This window comes from Aptenodytes forsteri, unplaced genomic scaffold, assembly GCF_000699145.1.
Source record: "Aptenodytes forsteri isolate BGI_AS27 unplaced genomic scaffold, ASM69914v1 Scaffold54, whole genome shotgun sequence".
Taxonomy (NCBI): Eukaryota; Metazoa; Chordata; class Aves; order Sphenisciformes; family Spheniscidae; genus Aptenodytes; species Aptenodytes forsteri.
Window position 1 is genome coordinate 18550624 of NW_008796044.1, and position 27034 is coordinate 18577657.

General features: G+C 51.7%; 1 protein-coding gene across 1 annotated transcript in view; it reads left to right on the forward strand.

The window, feature by feature from the left end:
• Positions 1-27034, forward strand: part of ARHGAP26 (Rho GTPase activating protein 26) — a 131772-nt gene that overhangs the window by 37411 nt on the left and 67327 nt on the right. Inside the window, exons 11-16 of the mRNA XM_009285955.2 lie at positions 5209-5245; positions 13222-13287; positions 13861-13935; positions 22998-23085; positions 24219-24277; positions 25237-25342. Coding sequence (XP_009284230.1) covers positions 5209-5245; positions 13222-13287; positions 13861-13935; positions 22998-23085; positions 24219-24277; positions 25237-25342 — 431 coding nt within the window. The remainder of the gene's footprint in view (positions 1-5208; positions 5246-13221; positions 13288-13860; positions 13936-22997; positions 23086-24218; positions 24278-25236; positions 25343-27034) is intronic.

The window sequence follows — 27034 nt, forward strand, 5'->3', positions numbered from 1 at the left end:
GTTCCCACAGGTGGTACTTGGGACATGAGCCCTTCACCTCTCAGCAAATGCTTTCTTCTCTCAAATTTCCTACCCTTTGTCAGTGACTAATACTGAAAAGTGAAAGAAGCTTTTTACTTCATGAGAAGCTTTCTGGGTTTAGGTCTGTTTTCTCCAGAGTGTGTTAACAACAGGGAAATGGTGTGTGTGCATATATAAATACACTTATTTAATGGTATTTTATCATCTGGCTCTGTCCTGGGCGATGTGTGTGTCTGCAGAACTGCCTGTTCTCAGCCTCTCACGGGCTGTCTGCTAAATGTTGTTACCCTGCGAGGTGTAACCACGCTGTCCCTTTGCACTTAACGCTGGCACAAGCGTCAGAGCCCCATGTCTCGGCGCTGCATCCCATGCTGAGCCGGCACCTGGCGCTCACCCATGTGGCTGTGGTGAGGCAGCCTGCAGCAAACCTTTGTGCGGGAATTGTGCACAGACATGCAAGAGAGAGGATTTTGGGAGGGGGAGAAAGATATACCTGCCTCTCTTCAAATCCAGCACTTGGCAGTTGTTTGGAAGAGGTCTTTGAAGGCCGTGTGCTCCCAGCCTGGCGCCCACCTCTCCCAGCACTTCTCCCGGGACAGACTTGGCTGCAGCCGCAGGTCTCGGCGCTGTGCATCTGCCCCGGGCACACCAGTCCTGCACGTCCTGAACCTCTGTGCAGCCTGTGCCCCCGATGATGCCCATCTGTGTGCTGCAAGCAGCGAGCCTGGGGTAGGGCAGAGGGCATTGCTGTGGAGATCTCGCAACTATTTCATGACTTTTGTCCTTTGCCATACAAATCCTATGGGGAATTATTTTTAGTCCTTTACACAACCAAGTGAGGTGTTTCCCCCTCTGCACGCTCACTGTCCCTTTGGTCCTCTGCCCCGGCAGAGCAGACGTGCTGCTGTGCAGCTGGCGCAGGCGGGCAGCCCTGAACCTGGGGGAGATGCTTGCAGCCAAAGGCTTTGCATGGTTGGCAGGCAGCAGTGGGACGGTTGCCTGTGCTGGATTCAAACCTCTTGAAGGAGAAACAGCTGTGGTCACCATGCTGGCTGCATCTGCAGACCGGTGCTTCTGCCCAAGGACCGTGGGCAGCGGTGGGCTCAGGCTGCCGGGCGGACCTGGGACAACAGGGGTGGCTTCATAGCTTCTGCTGGAAGAGCAGCTCTGTACAGAGCTTCGAAGATCTTTGTTGTCTGAACACAGATCCAGGGATGGAGCAACCCAGTAGCTGTGGGGGTTACTGGAGGTCCCCCCAGCCGTGCTGAGGTTTTCTATGTGCTGAGCTCTTCTGTTCTGGACTGGGTTGCAGAGCTTGTGCACCAGAACCAGGCAGCTCCGAGAGCACGCTGTGCATGGGGAGTGCCAGGGAGCGTAGGGCCTCCACTGCCTCCACCCCTTGGCAGAAGTGGTTGGATTTATAATTTTCTGCAGTGCTGTAAAGATGAATTGACAGTGTAACAGTGTGGTGGAGTTACAGGAGGATGGTGCAGGGGAAACATGCTCCTGTCTGAACAATCTGTAACTTTATTTTTGTCAGTAATCAATGGAGACTTGGGTATAATGAATAGGAAGAACCTCTTTAAAATTCAGCACCCTTTCACAAGGAAGAAGGTTGGTCTGTCAACTGACTTGCATATGAAGCTTAGTCTTAAAATGCATCCTTGTGCTTTAAGCCCTGCATATTTTCAAGGCTACTTTGGAAAGAGTGGAATATTAATATCCGTAAAGCCAAGCTGGGCAGGAATGACCTTTGCCGTGCCAAGACCCCGAGGGGTCTCTGCGGGCTGGGCCAGCCCAGTCTGGCTGCACTGAGGGCACATTTTTGACAGCGGGGCAAATGATGGCCCTTAGGGTGCTGGACCAGCTTCGCTCTTGGACCTCTTACACAGCAGGCCTTTCTTCAAACTTGGAAACTTTCTCTTATCCTAAAAACCCTCTCTTCAAAAGGCTTGAGGCAGTATAGGAAAAGGATTTCTTTTTAAAAGTGATGTTTTTCTTGGAAAAGGAAACGATATTACAGAATTGGGGCTTGGTTAAAACCTTGATGTTCTAGAGTGGTGTTAATGGATTAACACACTGACAATGGATAAAAGGTTTGTCCTTAATAAGATGGATGTAGGATGACAGTATCTCCTTGTTTTATGGTTGCATAGTTGACCTCTGCGTGAAATTTCCTTTTCACTGTGTGCATACTTTGCAATTAATGGCATAAGCATATTGTGTTTCCTTGTCTGTCCTTTTCCCTTTTTTTAAAGAACAGTCTCTGATGATTAACAACCTCTCTATTGTTTCATGTAACCAAACTGGAAGAGCAAATATGCAGGCAGACACATTTTTCCCTGTAGCTGATGTGCTGTGCACCATAACTTGAGCTGCATGACTAGTCCTTTAGGCCTGGGCGGCAGAGGAAACCACTGGGAGAAGGACAGCAGATAGCGAATCTGTGCCAGGAAGCATGTCAGGTGCCAGAGCAAATGGCTGAAAGCTGGGTTGACCCAGAAGAATTGGAAAATATTTTTGTGTCCCAAGCACAGGAGCTGGTGTGCGCTCAGCAAGGGCAGTGGCCAGGCTGGGACAGCACCCCAGGCCAAGCAGGGTGCTGACTGGGTCGACCTCTTGGGTAGTAACCTGGCTGTAACTGGAAAGCAAGGCTGTAAGAGCCGAGTCACCCTTTTATTGTATATAGTGTTCACCTATACGCCTGGGGTGAGCCAGGGCAGAGTGCAGGGCTTGAAGTCTGCGTGGGATCCCAAGGAAGGGCCGTGCGTCTGCAAGCCTTTGAATAAGAGTTACCTCAAGCTGTCTCCCTGGTCCCTTCAACGAGTCTTCAATGCTGGTACTGACGTTGGAGAGAAAAACTTCTTTAGGGAAAGTTGACTTCATGGCCAGGGCTGCTAGGCAGCACCACTGGTGGAGGAGCCCGCTGTTGGTTTCCTTCCCTCTTTTCACTTACTTTATTTTCTTGGTATAAACATTGTTCCTGGAGGAAAACTCACTTGCTGACTACAGCTGTTTCTGCTGCTGAATCATCCCCCAGTTCCCAGATGTGGGATGATAGATTTTCTCCTGCAAACAAAAATCTCTACTTTGTCTTGTGTTGCATAGCTAGGTGCCCTGGGAGGGGGAGAGGGAAGGTGCTCCTTGGGAAATGTTCCAGGAAGAGTGGGAATTAGTGTTGAGGGGTCACACTCTGCCCAAACGCCCAGTTTTGAGTTACACTGTTAGATTTGTGCTTCCCTGAACGTGTCCTGGGTGGCGGAGCTGGTGCAAGCCGTCCTGCCGCCCTCCGGCTGGTGCCAGCACAGCTGGCTGTGGCCGTGCGGTGGATGGCGTCGAGGGACAGCTCTCCCTCTGTTAAAAGATAAACCTGCAGGAGACAAATGAACAGGTTCATTTCATTCTTTAATGCTGACTAAGTTCCCTCGGTCAGCTCACCGTGGCACGTGCAGCCGGTGTGCAGGGCGAGAGCTGCTTGCGTCTGCTTTGCCACCGCAGAGGTGTCCGTGGAGCTGCAGCTTCGGTGGCTCTCCGCAAGGCTGGCACCGTGGCCGACAGGGAGGAGAGCACAGGAATAGCCTGTGTTTTGATGACCTCCAAGGAAGGCATCTGTTTAAGTGGCCTAACGGTGATGTGCTATGTGACACACAGCCTTTTTGTGGGGGTTTTTTGGTATGGGCAATGGGGATACTGGGCTGGTGTTAGGGCACCCAGGGTGAGCGTGGTGGCGAGGTCAGCTGTGGTCAGCAGTGTGTGTGCCCAGCTGCCGCTGGCACCGATCCTTTGAGGACATTATACTCTCAGCTTTCAGCCTCGTGCTTCTGCTGGAGCTCTTCGGGGAAGTCCTGACAGCAGGGACTCTGCTGGAAGCACACAGACCCTCGCACCCAAGGGCAGCTTCTGAATTTCTGTCCTCGGTGTTAATATCATTAATTGGGAGCCTGCGGTGGGAGAGGCTGAGAAACGCTTGCCTGCCTGATCGCAGATCAGAGCCTCTCCTCCTCCCTGCTCCCCTCAGATGTGTCGGCCGTTGCTGCCTTGTGTGTTGCTATCAACATCGCCTTTGGACACTTTCCTTCCTTGCTTGCTATTTCTGGAGGTAGCATGTGATTAAATCAGTTCCCCGTGCTTCGGTCCCGGTGGAAGGGGGCTCCCAGCTTTGTTCCCAGCAGAGGAAGGGTGTGCACGCCGCCGGCTCTGTTTAACAGCCTACACAGGCCTTTTTTCCTGTTTGAATGGATGCTGCCATGCTCGGCTCCAGCTTGCGATGCTGATGGAGCGCTGATGTGTGTGTGTTTCTGTTGGGGCTCTGGGTTGACGAAGGATTATTTTAAAACATTTTACTCTGTTGAGTTAGAGAAATACAACCTGTCTGAAGGCTGTTCTTCTTACAGCCACAGTTTTCATTATGCTACGCTTTTAAATTGTCCTCAAACTGATTAAAACCTTCTGCCATTGTTTTTCCCTTTTTTATTGTATCCACTGAAACATTACTTTACTTAATCTAAAGTAGCCAAGCTGTAGGAGTGATTGGGACAGGAGGAAGAGCACTGGTATTTGAAGACAGGAGAGTCTTGGGATGAAGCCACAGCGTTGGCTCAGAGGGTGGCTCTGTCGTGGGCAGTGCTGGGTGCATTGCCTCATCCTTCTGCGTTTCAGGTCCTCTCTAATTTATTGACATTTCTTTTCCTCTCTTACTCTACTCTTTGCCTGACTCGTTCATTCAGGCTGTAAGTATTTGTGAGTGAGGGTGGCTTCCTACTCCTTGCCTGAGTTGCACCTACCAGATGTTACTGTAATGCCCGTAAGATGTAAAGGGAATTGTCTGCTTTGCTCTAAGTTTATGTCCTTTATGTGCGTCTTTGAGAAGAGCATAGAGGAGAGGAATGCCCACCTTTGTTTTGTTTAAAAGCCCCTTTAGTTTCTGTTTTTACCTAGTCCATCCCATTTGCATTCTCTTGTTTTAAGAACTGTCCTAGTTGTTATTTTAATACAACTCCAAAGCTGTGGCAACCTGACGTTTTGAATGTAGAAGGCTGTGGTGGTCTTTGGGGACCATGCTGCTGGGGGAGGTCGAGGCGGGTCCTCCTGACAGTTGTCCCCAGTTGGGGTGACACCAGACGTGTCAGCCGTCCCTTACCAGGTGGAGCCAGGGTCTTCATAAGACTTTCTTCTTGTGTTTTCCAGGTCTACAACTCGAACAAGGACAACCAAAGCGAAGGCAGTAAGTATTTCTTTTCAAGCCAGACCCCTGAGACGGTGGCTGTGCTGTGTGGTGTGCAGACTTTGGTGGGTCAGCAGGAGAGGCTGAGCTGCCAGCGGTGGGGACGCCGGGATGTGCTGTGCACCCCTGGGCCAGGGGTGCGGGGTGACGGGGCTCGGCGTGGGGACCGCAGGGTGGCCCCAGGAAAGAGCCGGCTCTGGTGCCCAGCAGGGAACTGGTGCAGAAACTTGGTGGTGGGGCTTGGGGCCATGGAGAGCGGTGCCAAGCCGTTCCCTTGGCACTTCGGGGTGCATCCCCTCCTGCCCGCCCTGCACCCTGGTGTCCCCCGGCCGCAGCAGCGGTGCAGGGGGTGCTGGCGTGCCTCGGGACCGGCTCCTTTTGCTTATCAGAGCCAACGAGTGCAGGTGGCATCTTGGACCAACCAGCTCTCCTTTCTGAACCAGAATGTGGAGGATGAACATTCCTTTTCCAAAGGGGAACTGGAGCAAAAATATAAAGAGTAGGGAGGTCCTGCCTAATCAGGATTGTCAACAAGAGCCCCTAAAAAAAAAAAGCTGGTTTTATTGTAGTTTGGGCAATCAAAGACTTGAGTCAAGAAAGCACTTGGTTTTCTTCCTTGAGGAGCAGTTGCACCTGGTCCTGGCTCTAATGTCCTGTGTTTCAAAACCCTTAATTGAGCCATTTCCCAGTAGGTTTGAATTGCCATAATTGCAATACTCAAAACTCTGATCCCTTCCCTCCTTCCCCCAGTCATCGGTCGTGCGGGAGCCCAGCCCCGGTTGACGGTTAGTAAATAGTTCATTTTTATGCTGCCTCAGACAGGGCATTTTCATCTTGAGTAGGAGCATTTTTCTCATAATAATAGGTATAATTTGCAGATAGTGTTCCTTGCACCCATTTTCAGCCCTTGCACAAAACAGTCTCTTCCTCCTCTCTGCTTCCTCTGATGTGGCTTCTCCCTTCCCTGTTGGTCCTCCATGTTGTCATCTGCACATCCATCTCATCCCGTATGTATTCCTCTTGGCTTTGTGCGATCCAGATGATCCTCGCAGAGTTAAATGCTGTGCCTCACACTTGTGAAGGACAGTATGGCTAATGCCCCAGCTGGATATGAAGTCTGTGTAGAACAGCTCCACCTTTTCTCAATTTTACAGAGAGGCAAAATGAGTTTTTTGAGGCACAGACAACAGGACTTGCTCAACTCTGTCCTAGCCTGGCCATGAACTGTCACTGCTCTGTGTTCCCTGCACACAACCTCTGTCTCTGCCAGGACAGTACGTGGTGATTTGGCTCAAGAAACGTGTTAAAGTAACCATTTTCTAAACTTTGTTGAGGGGTGATGCAAAAGCAGGGAAAACATTAGGGATGGGGATGGGAGGAAGGATTGGTGAAGCAATTGGTGAAGTAATTACCGCTTCTGAAAGAAACACTTGTCAAACCGTGACCTTCCCATCTTACGTGCTGTCAGCCAGAAATCCTCCTGGGGCTGTGACTTACACTGGAGTCATCCTGCAAAGTAATGGCAGCTCTTTTAGAGATGGTAAGGGCTCGAGTCAAGTGTGTCCATGACTTTCCCAGGGTTATTTGTATTGTCTAATCCCGGTCTTCAGCTGCCAAGCTTGCAACAGATCCCAAGTCAGGGCTCCTAAATGCCTCTTTAGGGTTTCCTTGGGTAAGGGCTGTCTGGGTGATGGTGCTCCCCCCGGGCTTTTCACTGCCAGGCTGTTTCTGCCCCCTCTGCCCGGGCTTCTGCCCGTGGTTAGTTGTGCACAGCCTCATCGAGGGCCCGCGTTACCAGGGGTGTGGGCAGGACCAGGCTGGCCTGCCGGCAGCATGGGGCCGCAGGCAGCATGGACCTGCCTGCTGTGGCCACTGCTGGCATATAAATAGATTATTTTCATAGGCTTAATCTGGTGTATGGGTGTACGTGTCGGAGGGGAATGTCTCACTCCGTCGGGCGCTGAGCTGACGGGTGGGCTGTGGCTCCGTGGCGCAGCCCGGCAGGATGCGCTGCCCACGTGCCCGCTGCCCGGAACGGGCTGAGTGGTTCCGCTGACTGCTGCTGCTCTTTGGCCACAGCATGTGGGTGCATTGCTTTGCCAGCCGCTAGACAGATCCCTAGCTGGATGCCCACGTGGGGTGTGCTGGAGGCCGGTGGCTTTGAGGAGAAAGCCGGTTTGTCCCCAGGCTGGTGGCAGCTCCCACATTTGCCTTCTGTGTCGGTTCCCAGCCCGACCCTGGGCTGCCTGTGCCGCTCTGGAAAGTTGTTTGTTTGTAGTGCTGGTAGTGGCTGCAGCCCACGCTTCGGTCATGCCTCTCTGAAGCAGCTCAGCTTTTGGCAAAGTGTAGCGAGACTTTGACGAAGACACCAAATGCCAAGTTTTTCCCTGCGCGTCTTCACCAGACGAGTACGAAGTTGGGGTTTAATCAGTCGAGGAGGCTTTGGCAAAGTTTTTTATCTTTTAGTACTTCTTCCATTTTGATGGTTCGTCTTAAAAATGAGAACAATCCTCCTTTTCTGCTCCCCCTGCTTTGGGGAGTGCGTTGGGACCCTCGGCTGAAGGCTGCTTACGTAGCAGCGCTCCTGAACCGTCTGGTGGCAATTATTTTCACATACGCCTCTGACTGGGGCTGCCGCTGGTATGTTCAGACATCTGACTCTGCTTTAGCCCTCATTAAAACCATGTCTGTAGTGAACTGCTTGCTTCACCAGCTACACTTAAAATTGATTCGGGGACTGGCTTTTTGCCACGCAGCCCTTGATACAAGAGCTTCCTATAAGGACTCGAATTGAGTGCCGTGATTGAGTGGAGTCCGGATGCAATTCCTGACCCTGAAAACCTATATACCTCTGCTTCCTGCCCATACTTAGGTTAGTCTGAGAGAAACTCGCAGTGCTATAGTGAGGTCTGCTTTTTGGCCACTATCTTAATTTTACAGAGCTTTTGGGTTTTACATCCTGCTGTGTGGCCAGATGGCCATCGGCCTACAGGGTGATTTATCTTAATCTTCTTTGGGAGCTGGGAGGAAGCAGTGCTGAGCGGTGGGGTGAGCGGGTGTCAGTGAACTGCTAGAGCCAGATGAATTTAGATGCACTAGTTCGTAAACCAGGAGGACTTGCCCTGCTCTGTGGAAACAAATCCTCCAGGCCATTTGTGCTTATTGCATGGAGAAACACAGAACTCCTCCTTTCCTTTCCTCTCCCCACCATTTCCCTCTCCTTTTTCCATATCCAGTTGGTTCCCTATTAGTTCAGGACCCCATCAAAAGCTGTCTTTGTTTTCATAAGCTCTTCACAGACCTTGAGTCCCTTGACTGCCCCGTCTGCTGGTGCGCTTGTCTGGGTGGCCTAGCCCTCCCCAGCAATCTTCATTTCCCAATCTTAGCAGCTCACTGGTAGTCTGAGACTTGAAGTAAGGCTTGAAACCTCATTTCTCTCTGGTCTCTGCTTCTTGGTTTCTCCCTTTCTCTGTGGCTCTTAATTCCATAAAGTCTTTGAAAGAGTTCATAACAATAATCATCGTGGCACTTCGTTACACGGCACAGAAACGTGTGGTGGGGTATGCAGAAAAGCTTGCTTTGACCTTGCATTGCCATGACCGACACGCACACAGCTAGAGTCAGCAAGGTTGTCTGAGGCTGAACAGAGCTGATTCAGTCTTCTTGCCCCTTTACCGATGCTCTGATATGCCATATCAGTGTAAAGGAATTAATGGATTAAATAGAAATAATCTGCTAGGCAAAAACAGAACAGGATGAGACCAGCTCAGTAGCACAATGCTACACGAAGGTCAGATAAGTATGTGTGTGTGTGCAACAGTTGTAATACAAGCGATGTGTATCATCTTTGCTGATATAAAATATTTCTCTGCTTGATGGCAGTGTAATACTGCATCTCAGTTGTGCATTGAAATGCTGCTCTTGTATGAAGAGCCTGGGACATGTATCTTGACCTGGGGCTGTGTTTCACATCTTTCCCCTGGGGAATGAGAGCCTCAAGGGAGGGGGAATAGCAGGAGGCAGGGCTGTAGGCTTTGCCCCTGCAACACGTTTGGATGCATGGACAAAGGAAAATACTGCCTGAGATAATAAAAGAGTCTGTAAATCCACTCCCTGTTATGACTGAGAGGCCATTTTAAACATATAGGAAGGGGATTAGGGATGCCTGTTGTGAAGAGCGGAGACGCATGTTGGCCGTGCTTTTCTGTGGCAGCCCCAAGAATTTGCTCTTCCCCGCTGCCTTCCCCCTCTCGTTTCCTGACCCCGGCTGATGGCAGGAGGCAGCTCCACAATGATTTAAATCCATCTGAGTGTGGGCTGTGGGTCCCGTCTCCTGCCTCTGCCTTGCTGCAGCAGCAGCTCTCACTGAGGTCAGCGGCTGAAGACTTGGGTTTGGTGGGGTTTTGATGGAGCGCTTTTTTTCCTTCTTTTTTTTTGTTAATCTTGCTAAACCATGTCACTGCACTAGTCCTGCTGTCAAGGCTTGGAGGAGAGCAGGGACGAGGATGGGGCCGTAACTGGCCAGGCTCGGTCTGGCCGAAGCTGCTGGGACCGCAGACCCTGCATTTCCTATGGGCACGCTCATACAGCATTGCGCTCTCCAGCCCCGAAAGGCCATCGGTTGCCCCTTCCTTTCTCCCCGCTTCCTGACCTGCAGCTGCTATCAAACAGAAGCTAAGTGGGGTCTAAGCTGCTGAACCAAAGCTCAGGCCTGTGAATCGCTTTGCTGCTGGGGTGAAAGGAGCAAGTGTAAAGACCGGGACAGCAATCTGACTTTGATCTGTGCTGTTGCTGAACTGAATCATTGGGTAAATGAATGAGATAAAGAGAAGCTGCTTCTGTGAGAGGGGAAATCAAGCTTTTACAATGCTCATTAAAAGTTAAATTTAAGGATGAATAAAGGCACTTTGGATATTTAATCAGATATTATTTCTGGATATAACTACTGCAAATAAATCCCCGACCTTTCCTGATCCAGAGCTCAGCAACGAGTGGAAGAGCTTATTCATCTACTTGAGAGGATTATGCTTGGCCACTTCCACCCAGAAGGACTGCTTCTGTTTCTTAGCTCTGCTATTGCTGAGCGCTGCGGAAAGGTGGGGTCCCAAACTCTTGCTCAGCGGTGGAGTGGTGGGCTTTGCAGGGGGAGGGCACGCGTTTGTAGGTGTCATCTGTTCAAGTTCAAACATGCGGGGGACTGAGGGAAAACTGCTGGTTTATGGAGCGGGTTGGCACTTAAACTGCGTGGCAGAGAGCCTGAAATGGTGATCTGTGTTGGCTGGACAACACCGTGCAGGGGTACCAAAAGATCAGGGTTAGGGCCAGTACTAAGCCGAGGCTAATAGGGCCAGCTGAACCGGGTTTGTCTGTATAAAAGGGTTTCTACACCGTGGTTTCTTGCTTCTCAGGTACTCTTGTGCTTGTGTTTATCAGTGATTGGCGGTATGGTAGGCTTTGCCCCACTGATTGATGGCACGTTGATTTTATGCTGCATCCGTGCTTGGAGAGTGGTTGAAAGCAGTGCTGGAGAGCCCTCCAGGTGCCTAGCAAAGGGCCCTGGAGCTTCTGGGTATTCGCACATCCTATGGCACAGGCATCCTGCAACTTGTGTGCTTATGTTGGCTCAGCACTTCAGTATGCTTGCCCAGAAAAATATAATAGAGCTGTTTTACTGTTTCACTGTTTCAGGTTCTTGTGTCATTCATCACACAAGAAACACCACCAGCAGAGAACTCAAAACAAGTGATTAGTAAGGGACTGCACCATGCAAGCCATAGGCAGCCAGTGAGCTGGCAGCTTATCGTGCACCAGCAGTGAATCCGTGTTTAAGTAAGCGATGTGAACAGGGGAAATGCAAAGGAATAAAATTGCACGTGCCTTGCTGTGAGGACACTGCCAGCCCTGGGTGCTGATCCCTTCCTGCTGGGCTCTTGATAAAATGCAGTTTTAAAAATCTGCTTTTAAGCTAATGCTACACTTTTTCTACCTTCTGGAGTTCAACATTGTAAACCGCACGGCCATGCTGTACGCAGCCGTGCTGTATGATCCTCTGTCAGGCACTGCCGGGAAAATCCCGCACCTTCCGCGTGGCAGCCGGGGAGCAGAGTGGGTCGGTGGCTCTACCCCAGTCCCTGCTGATGCTCCTCCCGTCTGCTGGGTCCGCGCTGCTGCGGGAAGCGGGATGGCATCGGGGGCAGGTGCATCCCCGCCAGCTCGAGGGCCAGCTGGGGCGAAAGGCCGGCAGCGGAGGTTTGGCTCGAGGCGGCATGAGGGAGGTGGGCGGGCTGTGTGCCCTGCCTCCCGCAGCCTCTGCCCGGGATGCTCATCCCAGCCCTGGAGCCCGGGGTGACTTTGCACACCCTTCTCTGTGGGGCTTCTGCCATATGAAAGGTTTCCCAAACCTTTATATAGGGAGGAAGTAATTTTCCTTAACAAATAGCTGTCTGCGGGCAGTGTTTTCCATGCAGCGGTGGAAAGCTGACTAAGGGATGAATTCTTCCAGCAGGTATTTGGATCCGCGTATTAGTAATTCCTTGAAATTAAATGTGGAAACCTGCAACGGCGTGAGTTAATTGAGCTTTACATTCCATTAACTCGAATGTTTTAGATCTTACTCTCAGGCAGAGTCAGCTGCCTTCAGGACATCCTAATTTGCACCAAGTAAATATTTCATTAGTGCTAATAAAAGAAGGGGCTGTTCTTGAACTGTGCACATCTGCGTAGAGTGAGGGTAAATGGGATGTAATGTATAGTGTTCATGAGACAATATTGTTTAGCCGGGCTTTTGCATTGCCGGGGGGGGCAGGAGTGTCTGCCTCAAGTGTGGTGCAGGCAGGGTGCAGGCAGGGTGCAAGCATCGGTGGGGGTCTGGGGCTGGCACTTGCTGGCTCCCCCAGGAGTGTCGCCTCAAGTGTGGTGCAGGCAGGGTGCAGGCAGGGTGCAAGCATTGGTGGGGGTCTGGGGCTGGCACTTGCTGGCTCCCCAGGGACAGGTCCCCTCCTGCTGGGCACAGGAGATGCTTTGGACAGAAGTTTGACCCAAAATTCGTTCCCGTCTCCCAGTCCCTATTGCTCTTCCACCACCACATGCCGGCAGCTCTCTCCTCCTTCTGTTATGTTTTTCCCTCCACGCTTTCTTTGGATTTCTTTACTCCATTTTCCTTCACAGAAAGCTATTACTGTTCACAGTTACCTCCTGCTTCTCTCTTCCACTTGTTTCTTTCCCAGTTCTCCTTTACCGTCACTTTTTAATGCTTTAACCTGTCATATGGTTTGTCCTTGAAAAAACCTGCATCTGCACAAAACCGCCTCAAAAGCCCCAAGAAGAAATCCAAGGCACCAAAGGCCCCGCCCCACTGCCCCAGGCAAAGCCTGGGAGGTCAGTCCTGTACCCCAGATACGCAGGTGGTCCCCAGTATGGGGTGACGGAGACGGCCTTGAGATGAAGGTATCTCTCCAGCACATAGATGGCTTGGTTAGCTGGGTGGAGAGCTGAAAGGATTTATAGGAATTACCTGGGACTCATCAAGCGAGCTGCCTCGTGTGCCGTTTTCAAGGATTTGTTGTGTCATATATGATTCCCTTTTTTACCAAGGGAAAAAGAAAAAGGTCTCTTCAGGTTATCTCACCTTCATCCTAAATTAATATTTTGACCAACTGCAGATGTAAATCTCTGACAGAGCCCGCGGCTCTGCTGCTTGGCAGGCGTGGGAGGTGCTGGTTCAGAGGGATGCGGAGGCTGAAATGACAGATTAGTGTTCTGCGCTCGCCTGGGTTACACCTGGCACAAGCTACTGTACTTACGCCTTTCCTCCGTGAACACCTAATTTATCTCCTTCTCCTTCCTCCCCCCCTTGTTTGAGCAGTGGTACAGTATTGCTGTGAATGTCAGCGACGACTGCGGGATGAGCATTGTGATCAGCGTGAAGCCATCCCTCTGCTAGGTGTTTATCACTTCTCTCTTCTCTTCCCTTTCAGCTGCCCAGTTGGATAACATCGGCTTCAGCATTATCAAGAAATGCATACACGCTGTCGAAACAAGAGGTAGAGCAGTTCACCAGATGGTCTTGTTTTGGGGGGCAGCCTTGCAGCTGTTTGCAGCATAGCAATTGCTTACCTGCTCTTTTCATCAACAAAAATGATGCATTAACCCTCGGAGACCCACATCAGATAAACCCTGTAATATGCTCAGGCTGAGACATGCGTTTGCCCTGTGGCTGGGGTTAGCAGGGGTTCAGCAAACGTCAGGGGCAGAGTTAGGAAATAATGCACTGGATGTGCAAAATGGGGGAAGGGACCGAAGCTGGGGACTTCATTTGAGCATCCCTTCGTGCGGTATCACTGCAAAGCATTTCCTCTCATGTGGGACAACAAGTAGATCTGCATTTCAATCCTTCCCCTAAATCTCTTGCAAAGACTATTTATATACAGATGGGCTATCTTGTTAGCATCTGGATGACATCAAAACCAAATTTTACCCTCTTCTATAATTTTGTATGTAGTTGGTGGGAGGGTTTAATTATTTTTGCTATTAGAGAAGCCAAAGAAATGAAAGAAATGAAAGAAATGTTAGTAGCTCTCTTGATGTTCTCCTAATAAGCTCTTTATTTTTCCTAGGGATCAATGAGCAAGGGCTCTACCGAATCGTTGGAGTAAACTCTAGAGTTCAAAAGCTGTTGAGTATATTAATGGGTAAGTCATATTTTGTTAAAGGCAAGTAGATTGTGCTGCTTTGAAGTCTTGCCAGCCGAGAACGGAGGCTCTTGTCGGGGTACCTAATCGTGGTGAATGTGCTCTTAGGGCCACATGCTGTTAGAGGCCGGGAGGTCCCGGGGCACCACTAGCAGGTTGCTAAGGTAGGACTCATGTAGGACATTGCTTTAAAAGGTCTTCTGGTGCAGTCACTGGTGTCCTGCTCACATGCGCTACGAATTTTGGCAGCCTTCCAAATGCAAACTAAAATCTTCAAAGAAATAGCTGAAAGCTTTGGTTTTTAATCTCATACCTGCCACGTTCCCAGAATACTTTTTAATTATTTTCTCTTGTGTGTTGCATGCTGCCTGTGGCTCTTCTTACTTTCCCCTTGGACTTTCTTGTGCCTGTTTTAACACGGTCTTGCCCAGACCTTTCAAGCATGCGTTTCCCTCATGCCTGAGGCATAGGGTCCTGCGGTTCTGGGTGCTCGGGAGGAGAGAAGGTGTCGGGTCACGCCACGGCAGAGCTTGGTGTTGACATTGTGGGGCTCCTTTGAGCACTGGCCCCGGTGTGCAGCCACCCTGCAGCTGTCCAGCAGCCCTCAGAAACCTCTCCCCACCTCTGAGATGATACGGTGGCAAGAGAGAGGCTGTGGTGTTTGCTACAAGTGCCTTTGTGCTCTGAACTGGCATACCCATGGGCCTGATCTGAGCACCGAAACGTGCAGGAGCAAACAGGTCTTGTGATTGTCAGGGAGCTGGTAGTTGTTCCTGGTGCAGGTCGGGGACCACTATGGCTGACTTTTCCTGGAGCGGTTCCTTGTTGGTGGTGTTGGGTTTCCATCACCCCATAGCCATGCAAAGCCCTATGTTGGGTCACGCTTGTTGGGCTGCATTGGAGAATCTGTAGCCTGACTCCCAGCCCAGCTTCTGTGTTAACTATAGCCCAGGGGTTATACTTGACCCAAAAAGAAGTGCGAGCCATTCCCCTCTGTGGTCTTTTCGCTACCTTCCCAGGCCTTGGCCCCTCCAGCAGAACCACCCCTGCTCCCTGTGCCCTCGTCTGTGGTCCAGGCTGGTGCTGAGGTTGGCTATGGCTGTGTGTGACCAAACCATTTCATCCCCTGAACTAGCAGGCGGCATTTCCGTCCCACAGCTGCAGCTCTGCGGTAGTCTGTCCGTCCGGACATGCATGAGACACACATTTGAAGAACCGTTTTGAGAAAACACACTTGGGTTGGAGCAGCAGCAGCTGCCCTCTGCCAGTCCCGTCTAATGCTTCTCAGGCTTGGCAAAACCATGTATGAAATAGGTGTAATAATGAGGAAACAAATGCTTAATAATTTGTTAGCGCCCTTATGAATGTGTTTGCTACTACTTGGGGGAAATGAGTGACATTTGTGGTCTTCTTCCTCTTTCCATTCGCTTATTGTCATTCCTTTGCAACGTGACTTCCTTCACAAAATGCCAGTGCTCCTTTCTCTGTGTATTTCTCCTTGCAAAAAGTTTTAATCCGTTGTGTTTCATTTCCAACATCTTTCCTTCTCCTCTTCCAATTCCCCCTTCTTTTCCCACCATTAAGATGTTCACTGAGCAAAGCCCGTGGTGGCTGTTACAGTTGTCAGCGTTAACCTATGCAAAATTGATAATCTGGGCATAATTAGGAAACAGAAGGGTAAGACTCTAAATCAGAGGCTGACACAAGGGGACCTCTCTGCACCAGTTTTGCTCTGGCATTTGGAAAGCTCGCTGCAGTCACAAGGACTGGTGACTGGCTCTTTCTCTTTTATTAGTAGAAGTTTGGCATAGGTTCTGGGGCATGTGAATATGTCCTGCTAGCCACCCAAGTACAGCAGATAAGCCAGAGCTGTCTCATGGCACACACATTTGGCACTATTGCGTTAGAGCATTGGTTAAAGAGCATTGCTGCCCACCGATAAAAATAGACTGGGGATTGGGTGCCCCATGGTGCAGCAGGTCTGACATGCCAGGTCCTCTGCTTATGCTTTTCATGCCGGTGCGCATCATCTCGTGAGCTAGCAGGGCAACGGATCCTGTTTTCTTCTCGCAAGGGCGGTCTCGGGCTGTGTCAGTTCAGGGTCGAGGCGGCGGGGCTGTGACAGATGGCAAAACTTGCTTGGTTTAAGAGCTCTCTGGAGCTGGGAGGGATTCAAAGTTTTGGACACCATCCAGCATCCATTATCTCCTCAGCGACTGAAGCCACTCAGCTGTCGACCTCATGTCTCATAATGTGGTGATATATTGTCGGTGGTTTTTCTTTGTCCCGACACGTCTCCATTAGTTGTCGGTGCTGGAAGCCCCATTAGAGTTGAGTGCGTGCTGGGGGCTGCTGCTCGGCCGGCCTGGTGGGTGCTGGAAGCGTCACCCCCTTTGGGGATCTCCTGTGCCGTCAATCGCTGGGACGCTTTGCAAACCCCTGACTCGGTATCTTTCTCTGAGTCGCAGGCGATTAAATCATCTCCGACAATCCCAGCGTTCAGGCTGTCTGTGAAGTCGGTGTCAAATGGAAACGTGTCTGTTGTCAAATCCCCTTCTGTTCTGGGCTGTCCCTCGAGGCTCTGACCTCCTGCCGGTAGCAGCACCGCTCTGCTCGAACACTCGTGTTCAGATCCAACCCTCGTGAACTGCAGAGCCAAATTGTGCTTACAACTTCAGGTTTCCCTTATATTTAGAAATGAATGTGGTCAGCGTTACTGATTCACATACAGTTTAAATGGCAAAAAGATCAAGTTTCCCTGAGCAGTGGCTGGTGTCAGTGACGCTGCCGGGAAGGCCTTTGGCATGAGGTGTCTCTGCAGGAGATCGGCTCTGTGCTTGGCTGACTGCGGAGCAGAGCCTTCCCGTGGGCAGCAGCCGGGTCAGGGACAGCGCAGGTCTCGGGCTTAGGCAGAACAGCTTGTCTTTGTCTAAACCGGGGCGAAGCGGGGAGGGGTCCCTCCCCCCGGGGCTCATGGGAGGCAGGTCATCCATGGCAGAGCACGCTGCCTTTCCCTAGCCTTCACCATCACCATGCGCCATCAAAATGAGGGCAAAACCCAACAAATAAACAAACTTTTCATGAAAGGGTTTATTGTGGAGCTGTGTGTGCACAGGACAGTGGTGGTACTGGCAGATCCGCTGCTGAAACCCGGCACTGAGATGAGTGGAGCGTTACAGCATCTGATCTGCTCTTCTCGCTCCTTCCCAACGTGAGCCATAAGGGCTGGTGAGTGGGGCTCCCTATGGCTCCTCACTGCTGGGATAAAACGTGCCCTGTGGCTGTTTTGGAAATCTCTTGAGCCACCCAAGCGCGGGTGAGAATTACGGCTGGGCGATGAGGTTGTGCCCCAGGCAGTTCCCCTGGCTGTGGAGAAATTGGTGAGGAATTGAAACCAGCTGTCTTACGGCAGCAGCTTTCTCCATCCCCAGGAAGTAGATGGAGAAGTTCCTTAGAAAGGGCTTCGGGCAGTGGCCGTGCAGGATGGGCTGTGCGGCAGCCGGGGCCGGCGGGGGCGGCTGCCTCGGGGAGTGTCCCCGGCATTGCAGGCGAGCGTCTTGCTCCGGCATTGCAGGCGAGTGTCTTGCTGCGGTTCCATCACGGCTGTGGGTTTGGAGTTGTCTGATCAGCCTGGGATTCCCTCCCACCCACCACGCTGCCGAGCCGTGGCCAACCCTGTTCCCTGCCCCGTGACACCCGTCCCATCACCCGGGATCAGCAGGGATGAATGCACGGAGATGAACGGGGCCCCTGTCCCCTCCGCTGCTGCTGCTGTTTGTCTCCAGAAAGAAAACAAACCAGCAAAACTAATTTTTTGGGAATGAATTCCGCCCACCCCTGAATTTCTATGTAGATCCTGCCATAAAAAAGCACGTTCTAATTTATTCTTGATTTAGATCTGGAGTGCTGCAGCTCCCTTTTCTTTCCTCAAATAACCCCCATATGAGGCTGTAAGTGATAACCCCCTTTGTTCTCGCAGCCCGGGGAGAGCAGGGAAACGCTGTCCTGTGTGGCATTTGACCACGCAGAATGAGCGCACAGGAGCGGGGGTGATGCTGCCCTGGCTGGCAGTGTCATGGGGTGAGCAAAGTGCTTTCCTCAGTCTCTGCTGGAATAAAAAGCTTGGGGAAGGTAATTTTTCACTCCCTTTCCCCTTACCCTTTCACTTCAGCCTTTTCCGTATCTGCTAAGAGACGTCAGATTAGTAATTTACAGCAATAAGCAACTTCAGGGTTAATACTGAATGTGGCCTGTGGGTGCTTTTACGGGCCCTATTTCGCATTTACACCAGTTCATGTGGAAATGTGTCCTTGTGCGGAGACAGAAGTTTGCTGTGGTGCTGGCTGCAGCCATCTCTAGCTGGGGAGACACATGCTACAGCTGTAACCCACAAAGCTAACTTTGCAGACTTATAAATTTGAAGGTCAAGGGCAACTGATTATCTGCTCCAAGCCTTTTCATGAGACCGACCATAGAATTTCATCTAGTGTTTCATGAATCATGCCTATAAACTCCTGGATGAGCTTTTTAAAAGACATCCAGTCTTGAGTTGTTTGTTCAACTTCAGTGAAGGCCTTGCTATTAAAAAGGTTTTTTTTAAAAAAGGGGGGGTGTGTTTGGTTTTTTGTTTTTTTTTTTTTTACTATGCCAGGCTTATCTTTATTAAAATTGCCTCCTTGAAAAGGTAGTGCAATAGGAAGTTGCCTTGGCATTGATGAGGAAGGATGGTGTTCATTTGTGTGATTGCTGTGAGGGACACGTGATCTTTGTGTGAATATACATTTTTTAAATGTTTACTTTTTCAAGTGCTCCTCTTGATGTTTTTTTTTAATTAAAATAAACCCTTTGCCCTAAGGGAAGGCCTAACTCTTATTCAGTGCATTCTTTTAATTAGTTTTAAAATTACACTATGCTTACCTATTGCTTTAAAATTCAAAAGCGCATTATACATGTCTGTGAAAAGACAAATACCCACTGAGCTGAATCCGTGGGACCAGATGGCGTCGGCAGCTGTATCTGGCGTCAGGCTTGGCCTTGGTCGCAGTGAGTGCCTCTCTGCGCCTGCTCCGGCTCTCCAGGGACGCTTGGCACTTCCATATCACTGAAAGGACCCACAGCCGTGTCTCCCGAGGTCCCCACAGAGGTTTCCCAGGGATTTCGGTGGGAGCAGGATCCCTGTTGTGTTTCCAGGTCCTGCTCACCCGGAGCTCGGTGCAGTCAAAGCTTTCAGCTCTGGAGTGCCTGAGAGATGCCAGGACCGAGTTAGCAAAGAGCGTTCATGAAGCAGCATCCAAGCAGGAGAGAAACAACCTGCTTACGCCTGCAGACAGGGCACGTTTGTGCCCTGCTCTTCCCTCCTCCCCAGCCGCCACCAGCACAGCGCTTCTCGCTTCTGGCATGGAGCAGTCACCATCTTTAGTCTTGGTCCTCAGCGCTGTGCGTGAAGTATCCATGGCCGGGCCACTTAATGCCGATCTGATGCTGGCTTTCGAGTTGACTGGCTGTAATTGCCAGCAAAGATTAAAAAAAAAAGATGCCGTCCGTGTTGGTGTCTGCTAGGGGTGGGTGTGCAGACGGCAGCGGTCACCGAGGAGCCACCCTGGTGTGGCCAGTTTGGCTCCAGCCCCCGTGGCGGTGGGGTCTCTGCGTGGGTGGAGGTGCCAAAGAAGGGAGTGGTCGCTGCTTCCTGAGGGCTCTTTTATTGTCAGAGCATTAAGGTGTTTTCACAGAAATCAGTAAAAATAGTGCCTTATTGATCTCACTACGGAACTTTGTGCAAACAAGTCTGGCTTCCTGACCTGGGTTGGTGGTTTGCAGAAAGCAGGGAGAAGCAGAAAGCTGCAGATTCCTGCGAGCACGGTTTGCAGGCGGCTGATTCAGAGCCGCCTTGGGAAGGAACGTGCTGCTAGTCCACAGCCTCCTATTTACATCGTCCAGAACAGCTGCGTGTTTTTTTGATTTCTTTAAAGGAATTTTTAAAAGGGAAGATAGGAGGGGAAAAAATGCAGAAAGGAAGGGAAGGCCCCGGAGGAGATGGAGAAAAGTATGCTGGAGTATTTGACAATAAAAATAGAGCTTCGGAGAGTACCTGGCCCCAGACGCTCGCACTGTGCAGAGCTGAAACCAGAGGGCGGGAGGGCAGCTCCGTGGTTCCCGTGGGACCTGTGAGCCGGTGCCGTGAATCCCTGGGCAGAGGTGGGGTGTGGGGTAAGGGCAGGTGGTGCTGGGGTGCCGAACCCCCTTGGCACGAGCACCGAGAGCGTGGCGGGGTGCAGGGCTGGCACACGTGCAGTTACGAGTGGTGGGACTGGATTTCCTTTGGGCACGTTGGCATTGTGACTATGCGGATGCCCGGTTCCCACGGAGCGGTGCTGGGGGCTGGAAGTGCAGTGCGATGCAGAGGTGCTGAGCTGGTCCTGGGCCCCTCACACCGAACCATGGGCAGGCGAGCTGCTTTCCAGGTAGGCTGCTGATGCCGATTGCTGGGAAGGGCTGGCTGAGCCTGTGCGTGGCATTGCACTGGTGGTACCTCACTGCCCTCAGACCCGCCACATGCCCTGGGGTGCCGGTTTGGCCAATGCTGGGATGGACGTGCTCTAGGGCTGCCCCAGGAGCCATGCCGCTCCTCTCTGCCTGGCTCTGGGAGAGTGTCCTGTGGTTTCAGGATGCTCCCGCCTGTCTCCTCCAGGGTCTCGTTGCAAAGTTTGCATCAGGCCATTACAAAGTGTGGCCCGGGGTCACCATTTGCACCTTTCCTGCAAGTCAGTAACGCTCCGGGCACTGGCCCAGAACCGCCTCGTGCTGCAGAAAGCAGCCGTCAGCTGGGAAGCGCAAACCTGCACTTCTCTGCGGAGCCTGGTGCAGCCCATCCTGCAGCCCTCCCACACGGGCTGCTGTGGGGGCTGGCCTCTGCCCTGGCCCCGCGGGGCTCAGCTGGGAGCTCGGCTGACGGGAACCGCGTTCAGAGAGCTTCCCAGGCGTGCAGTGCTCTGCAGGGCTGGAGAGGATCTCTTCCTCCTGCTGGTGAGGGTACATGGTTCAGAAAACAGCTCCAAGGCTGCGTTGTGGGAGCGATCCCAGCAGCACTGTCAGAGAGTAAATGGGGGGTTTGGCCGCACTGGAAAGCTCAGTGAGGGGACGGATGGAGCGAGCGTCTGCTTGGCATTAGTGGGAAGAGGGTCTCGGTGCCTGGGGCTGTCCCCAGGGACCTGCCAGGACCCGGTGAGCGTAGCCAGCATCAGCATCATGTAATACAGCTCGTACCTCTCTTGAGTATCCTTTGCCGTCACTTGTCAAAGCCGAAGCTATCAGGAGAAACCAGTTATCGCCAGAAAGCCTTTTGAAGATCCATTCGTGTTTTCATTTAAGGCAGCTGTGGTGGGTCAGGAGTGTAAATCATGCAGGGGCAGGGTGAGCAGGGGAGCGGCTTGGACCTCGCCTCTGCTCGACAGTGGGAACAAGGACCGGAGAAGTGTCCTTGGAGGACGGCAGTGCAGGAGGTATGCGCACGTCAGCTGTAGCTTGGAGACCTTCCTCACGAGTGCTACGAGAGCCGCACTCATGGCTGTGCTGGCAGCCAGCTCTCCACAGTGTTACGTGCGGTGCTTGGTGACAGGGTGGGCATGAGCCGTGGCGAGGGGCTGCAGTGGGTGGATGTGGATGGCAGCTCGATCTCTGCCATCACTCACCGACATTGTGCGCTGAGGGCCTGGCACCGTCTCGTTTGTCGTGAGGTCTGGGCTGGGTTCTCCCCGTGCCGGGAGGTTTGCCGTCATACCCGATGCTCCTCCAGGCTTCGCTGCTCGCGGCAGCTCAGGGCTGCTGCAGAGCCCTGCGTCTGCTGCGGGGCTGGAGGAGGCTGAATCAGGCGTTTAAAAATTAAAGATGGCAAGAAACAGCCTGTGGTGGGGAGGATGGAGGAACAGAATAGGATGACGTCAAGAGGCCAGAGGTGACAAAAGAAATGGCAGCGTGGTTCTGTCACACCGGTGACCCCCCCAGCCAGAGCTGCCTCTGTGCTCTGTGCCCTGCACCACTTCAAAACACCCTGGATGCTTCTCCTCTCCCTCGCCTCTAGCGCAGCTCAAACCAACCAGTGTCGCTGCTCCTCCTCGCGTACCTGGCAGCAGCGAGAGGCTCCCGGGTCGTGGCGGTCCCCAGGGGGCCTGCGGGTATTCCTGCTCTGCGGGGCGATGGGAGCTTCCCAGTCCAAGGCCATCTCGCAGCCAGCGTTGGGCTGGCGAGGGCAGCACTTAGTGGCACATTCCTGCAGCGGTGAGCTGAGCGAGGGTCCCCAGGGCGGGCAGCCCAGCAGATAACATGTGAACGCCGGCTGTGCCGGAGCCCAGCCGCAGAGCACCGCGTGCAGCAGCCCTGCTTCCTCCCTGCCGTCCAAATGAAATGCAGCTGTGGAGCTGAGGGAGTGCGGATCTGCCTTCCCCCACCCTCCGCAGCAGGTCGGGCCGGCTCCAGGGACTCTTCCCCGCCTTGGGTGGGAGGACAAGCTGCCTCCTGTCCCCCCGCACACCCGGGCAGGGCTCCTGCCTCTGCCACCCCATCTGTCCTGCTGCCTGCCCGACACCCACCGACCGCCACAGGGGCTGTGCCACCTTTGCTGCTGTTGCTCACGTTTGTTTAGGCTGTGGCAGTGCCTTGCAGCCTACTGGGGGCTGGGATTTTCTGCTGAGTCCTGGGGGGGGTCTCTGTTTGTCTGGGTCCATGTCGTGTTTGTGCTCTGCTCTGTCACCACTGTCGCTGAACACCACAGTCTCCTGCACTCTATGTAACGTCACGCTTTGAGTCAAACTGACGATCTCATTGCTCACGATAAATGTTTTTCTTTTCTTTTTCTCGTCCCATGCAAGTGAGTGTGGGCCATCTCGTGTAACGAACTCTGCTTCCCTGCAGAAGTGTCTGTTGGGGATTGGCTTGTGGTCACCGGGCTGGGGAATAACTAATAAATGGGACATGATGATCTTCCCACACAGCTGAGCTGGTGAGCTGGTGTGAGCTCGTATTATCTTCACTTGGTTCACTTTTTTCTTTTTTTTCTTTTTCCTTAGATCCCAAAACAGCCACTGAAACAGAAACAGAGATCTGTGCAGAGTGGGAGATAAAGACCATTACTAGTGCACTGAAAACCTACCTGAGGTAAGGCAGAAAAGCCTCATCTGTCATGCAGCTTCGGGATGGATTCGGTGATGGTCTGGGGCGTTGCTGCCTGTTATTGCAGATCCTTAACGATAGCATTTAATAGAAACAAAGAAGAAACTGCTCTTCGAGAATTTATTCTGGCTTTTCCCTTGACCTTCCAGCATGTTTGAGTAGGACTTGGGGAATCTGATCAGCTCTCTGAAAGATGCATGTATCATACAAACGTGATTTTAAAAGCTCATTTTGGGGTACCCTGCCTTGATTTAAGCTTTTCCCTAAGATTTTCACGATGGGCTTCCACCTAATGAGCGTGTGGCAGAAGGGGAGCACAGTGCTTCTCTAAGGGCTGTGGCTGTAGTGCTTTTTCAGAACCGGGTGCTGAGCTTTATTGTTGTAACAATTTCTGTATGCAAGTTGATGCCATTATCGTTGTGGGTTATCTTCCCAAAGGGTTAGTTTGTTGGCAGCAGTCAGCCTCTCATTATCCACAACATGTGTCTACCTGTCGCGACTGCAGCTTCTTGCTTGCTGTTGCTGTTCTGTGCATTGGGTTTTATTTGAGAGAGAGAGAGTGCAAGAGAGAGGCTAAATCCAATTAGGGTGATGAGTATAATTAGCTTGGTGGATCTCAGCCTAGAAAATCACTAAACACTACATAATTTTGCATGATGGCAACCTTTGCTCCAGAGTTTGAACTGTTTGCAAAGCAATGAAGAACGTCGGCAGCTCCAAGATGTCCCAGTGAAGGGATGTGGAAACGGGAGGGGAGAATGGGGAATTTAATGGGAATGGTGACTGTTAAAGTTTTATGACTAGGCTTGTTTCTTTTTTTAATTTATTTTCAAACTTACTTGGAAATCATGGGTTCACTACTGTACCGAAACTCTGTGTTACTGAAGGAATGCTAAAATGAAAAATTAATTTAGTGTGGCACAGAAAAGGGAGGAAGAATAAATCGAAAGTACTTCAATAGATCTTATTCCTTCTGACGGGGGGAATTAATTAGAGTTGCTATTGCTTAATTCTGCACTTTTAAGAATGGAGCTGAACTTATGGTAAGGGCAAAGCTTTATTTCTGTGGGTTGTGTTACTCAGATGTGTTTTGTGCGTGTTACCTTTTTATCTTCCAGAATGCTTCCGGGGCCGCTCATGATGTACCAGTTTCAAAGGAGCTTCATCAAAGCAGCGAGTGAGTTTGTTGATGTTTATGGCACTGGTCTGAAGCGTAATTTGCAAGCAGCTGAGCATAACCTCTGCCCTGCTGCTTCCCCACTGACCTCCTTGTTCTTAAGTCCCAGAAAGTAGAATAAGAATGGAGAGACAAAGGGCATGTTGTTGTTTGGGAGTTACCGATGAAAAGGAAACACAGATGGTGCAGGGGGAGCGGAGAGCTGGCTGGTGGCAGTAGCTGCTGCTGCAGCTCTGTCTTATTTTGACCATTATCTGCCAAAATGAGGGAGGCCGTTGTTCAAACAACACCTACGGTGTTCTGATGAGGTTGGTTGCGGTTCGGATGTTTGTGCCGCTTTCCTTTGGCTGCCCTGGGAGAAGGTGCTCTGTATGAGAGCAGGTAACTCTCTGTTGGCAGCTGTGCAGCCTGTGCACACGCGGGTGGCACCAGGGGGTCAGGAGGGCTCACGCGGTCCGTGGCCACATCGGTGGTGGCCTCCTTGCACGGCTCCTGCTTAGGCTGTTGGGGCACGACTGCCAGCACCTGCGGACCCAACCAGCCTGTTGAGGACCAGATGCTACAACCTCACCGGGCGCTGTGCTGAGCACATCCTGATGGGGCTTGGGAACACATTGAACGGGAACGTGCTGATGTTCCCATTGCTGGAACTGGAGAAACACTCTGGTTACAGCCAGCCCCTTCCCTGATCACAACTGGCTTTTCACATGGCGGGCATCTGCTCTCAGCTCACTCTTTCAGCCCATTAGTTTCTTCCTTTTGGAGACAACCGGTTGGAGTTGGTAGAAAGGGAGAGTGCCATGGAAAGTATCCGCAGCGTGCCTGGGTGTAGGGTGGAGTAGGGAGAGGGAGCCTTGGGTCCCTGGGATGTCTGTCAGTGTTAATGTTCGGGCCTACATGTCTTCTTCCATAATAACCCCCCTGATGCGGAGATAAATCGTTTTTTATTTCCAATGCAGAACTGGAGAATCAGGAGTCAAGGGTGTCAGAGATCCACAGCCTCGTTCATCGGCTCCCGGAGAAAAACAGGCAGATGCTGCACTTGCTCATGAACCACTTGGCAAAGTACGTTTATGACTGATATGTTTTTCTCTCCTTTTTCCACTTCCTCTGAAAGTCAATAGTGGTAGAAAAGTTTCCTTGTGTGTGTGTGTGCGGTGTTGAGTCATATCTGGTTGGCGAGTAACTGGAAACCCGTGTGTGAGTGAAACAAGGGCTGACAGACGGAGCGGTGCGGGAGGGCGGCTTTCCCGCTGACCCACGTCCCTGCCGTCCCCTGCCTGTGCAGCCATGCCCCAGCCCCGCGGCGGCAGGAGGAACCCATACGCTGCTGGGAATATAGCGTTGCTGTTAATGGCATGGTAATGGGGTTTGGCTATCCAGAAGGCAGAGCAGAGGTTAAGCTCTTTACTGGGTTTCAGATCAAGCCTAGTATTAAAGGACTAAAAGCTATTTCTTTGCTACAATAGAAGACTACTCTGGGGCATATTTTCTGCCTTTATGCAACCTGATTTACCAATACTTCTAGGTCACCTTGAAACTTTTCGAGGGCAAAGGAATTGAATAATTTTTTTGCTTTCGGTGATAGAGCTGACCTATAATTTCCCATCTTCTTCCTGCTCCTGCAGGTTGCCGTGGAAACCTTTGATTAGTGTTTAAAAAGTGAAAGCATCATCAGGTGTTTGTGCCAGCCTCAAGGCTGCGGGGTCGTACCTGCCCTTGCTGTTCGCACCGGCGCTGCATGAGCAGGAGGGATTAGGCAGGACTTGAAAACCTGGGGAATGAGTTAATCGGCATAACCGTTTAGAAGAAGGTCTGGGAGAACCTGAAGTTATCTGTTTAAGAGAAAAAATGACAAACGATACTTGAAATAGGCTTAAAAATGACTCCAGATGCTTTCTTATGACACGGGTTTGTATCCGTTCCACGGACTCCCCAGCAAGGCTGTTAAAAACCAAAGAGCTGGTTTAGATCTCGGCTTCAAAACCTTCTGCATTTACAGGCTCAAGCCAAGGGCCAGGCGGTTCCAGGTACTCCCATTGGCCAAATATGTGCAAGGAATCTCATAACCGCTCAAGTGCTTTTCATTTAAAGGAAAACCTCGTGGTGTTTGAGTGAGACACATGGAGAGGGGAGGCAGGTAATACAATGGGTTTCATGCTGCTTTAGTAGGGAAGGAACTAAAACAAAACACAAACAAACAATGAGCGTAGTGGTGTGTGCTATATTAGGAAGAGAAACAGCTCATAGTGCTTATTTAATGGGAAAAAAATTATCTCAGAGAAAGGCAGGAAGCTGAGGAGCGAGAGCCTGCTCTGCAGAGCTCACCGCCCTGCAGAAGCTGTCCCGGCCCTGCAGCTGGTGCTGTTCCTGGGGGCATCCCGGGCTGCGGGGGCCAGAGGAACAGCCAGCTCCAGGCACAGGCCCTCCAGCATCCCTCCTGCGTCAGTCCTGCAGCCCCTCCACGGCGGCTCTCCTGCCGCGTGCTGCAGGGCCGCCCGGCAAGGAGGACCTTGCTCCAGGAGCACCAGGAGGGCAGCCTGGTCCGGGACTCATTGCTGCGGCTCTTGTACATGAACCGGTTGAGGCAGTGGTACCATAAAGCTGGATTAAAGATGTTGCGGTGCAGATAAAGCTTCACATCTGCAGAAGGTGTTTGGAGGGATGGAGAGTGTGGCAGAAGGGACGGGGGCCTGGCTGCCCCGGGTGACCTGCATGGAGAAGGGGGATGCTCTGAGGGGGGGTGGGGACTGGCGG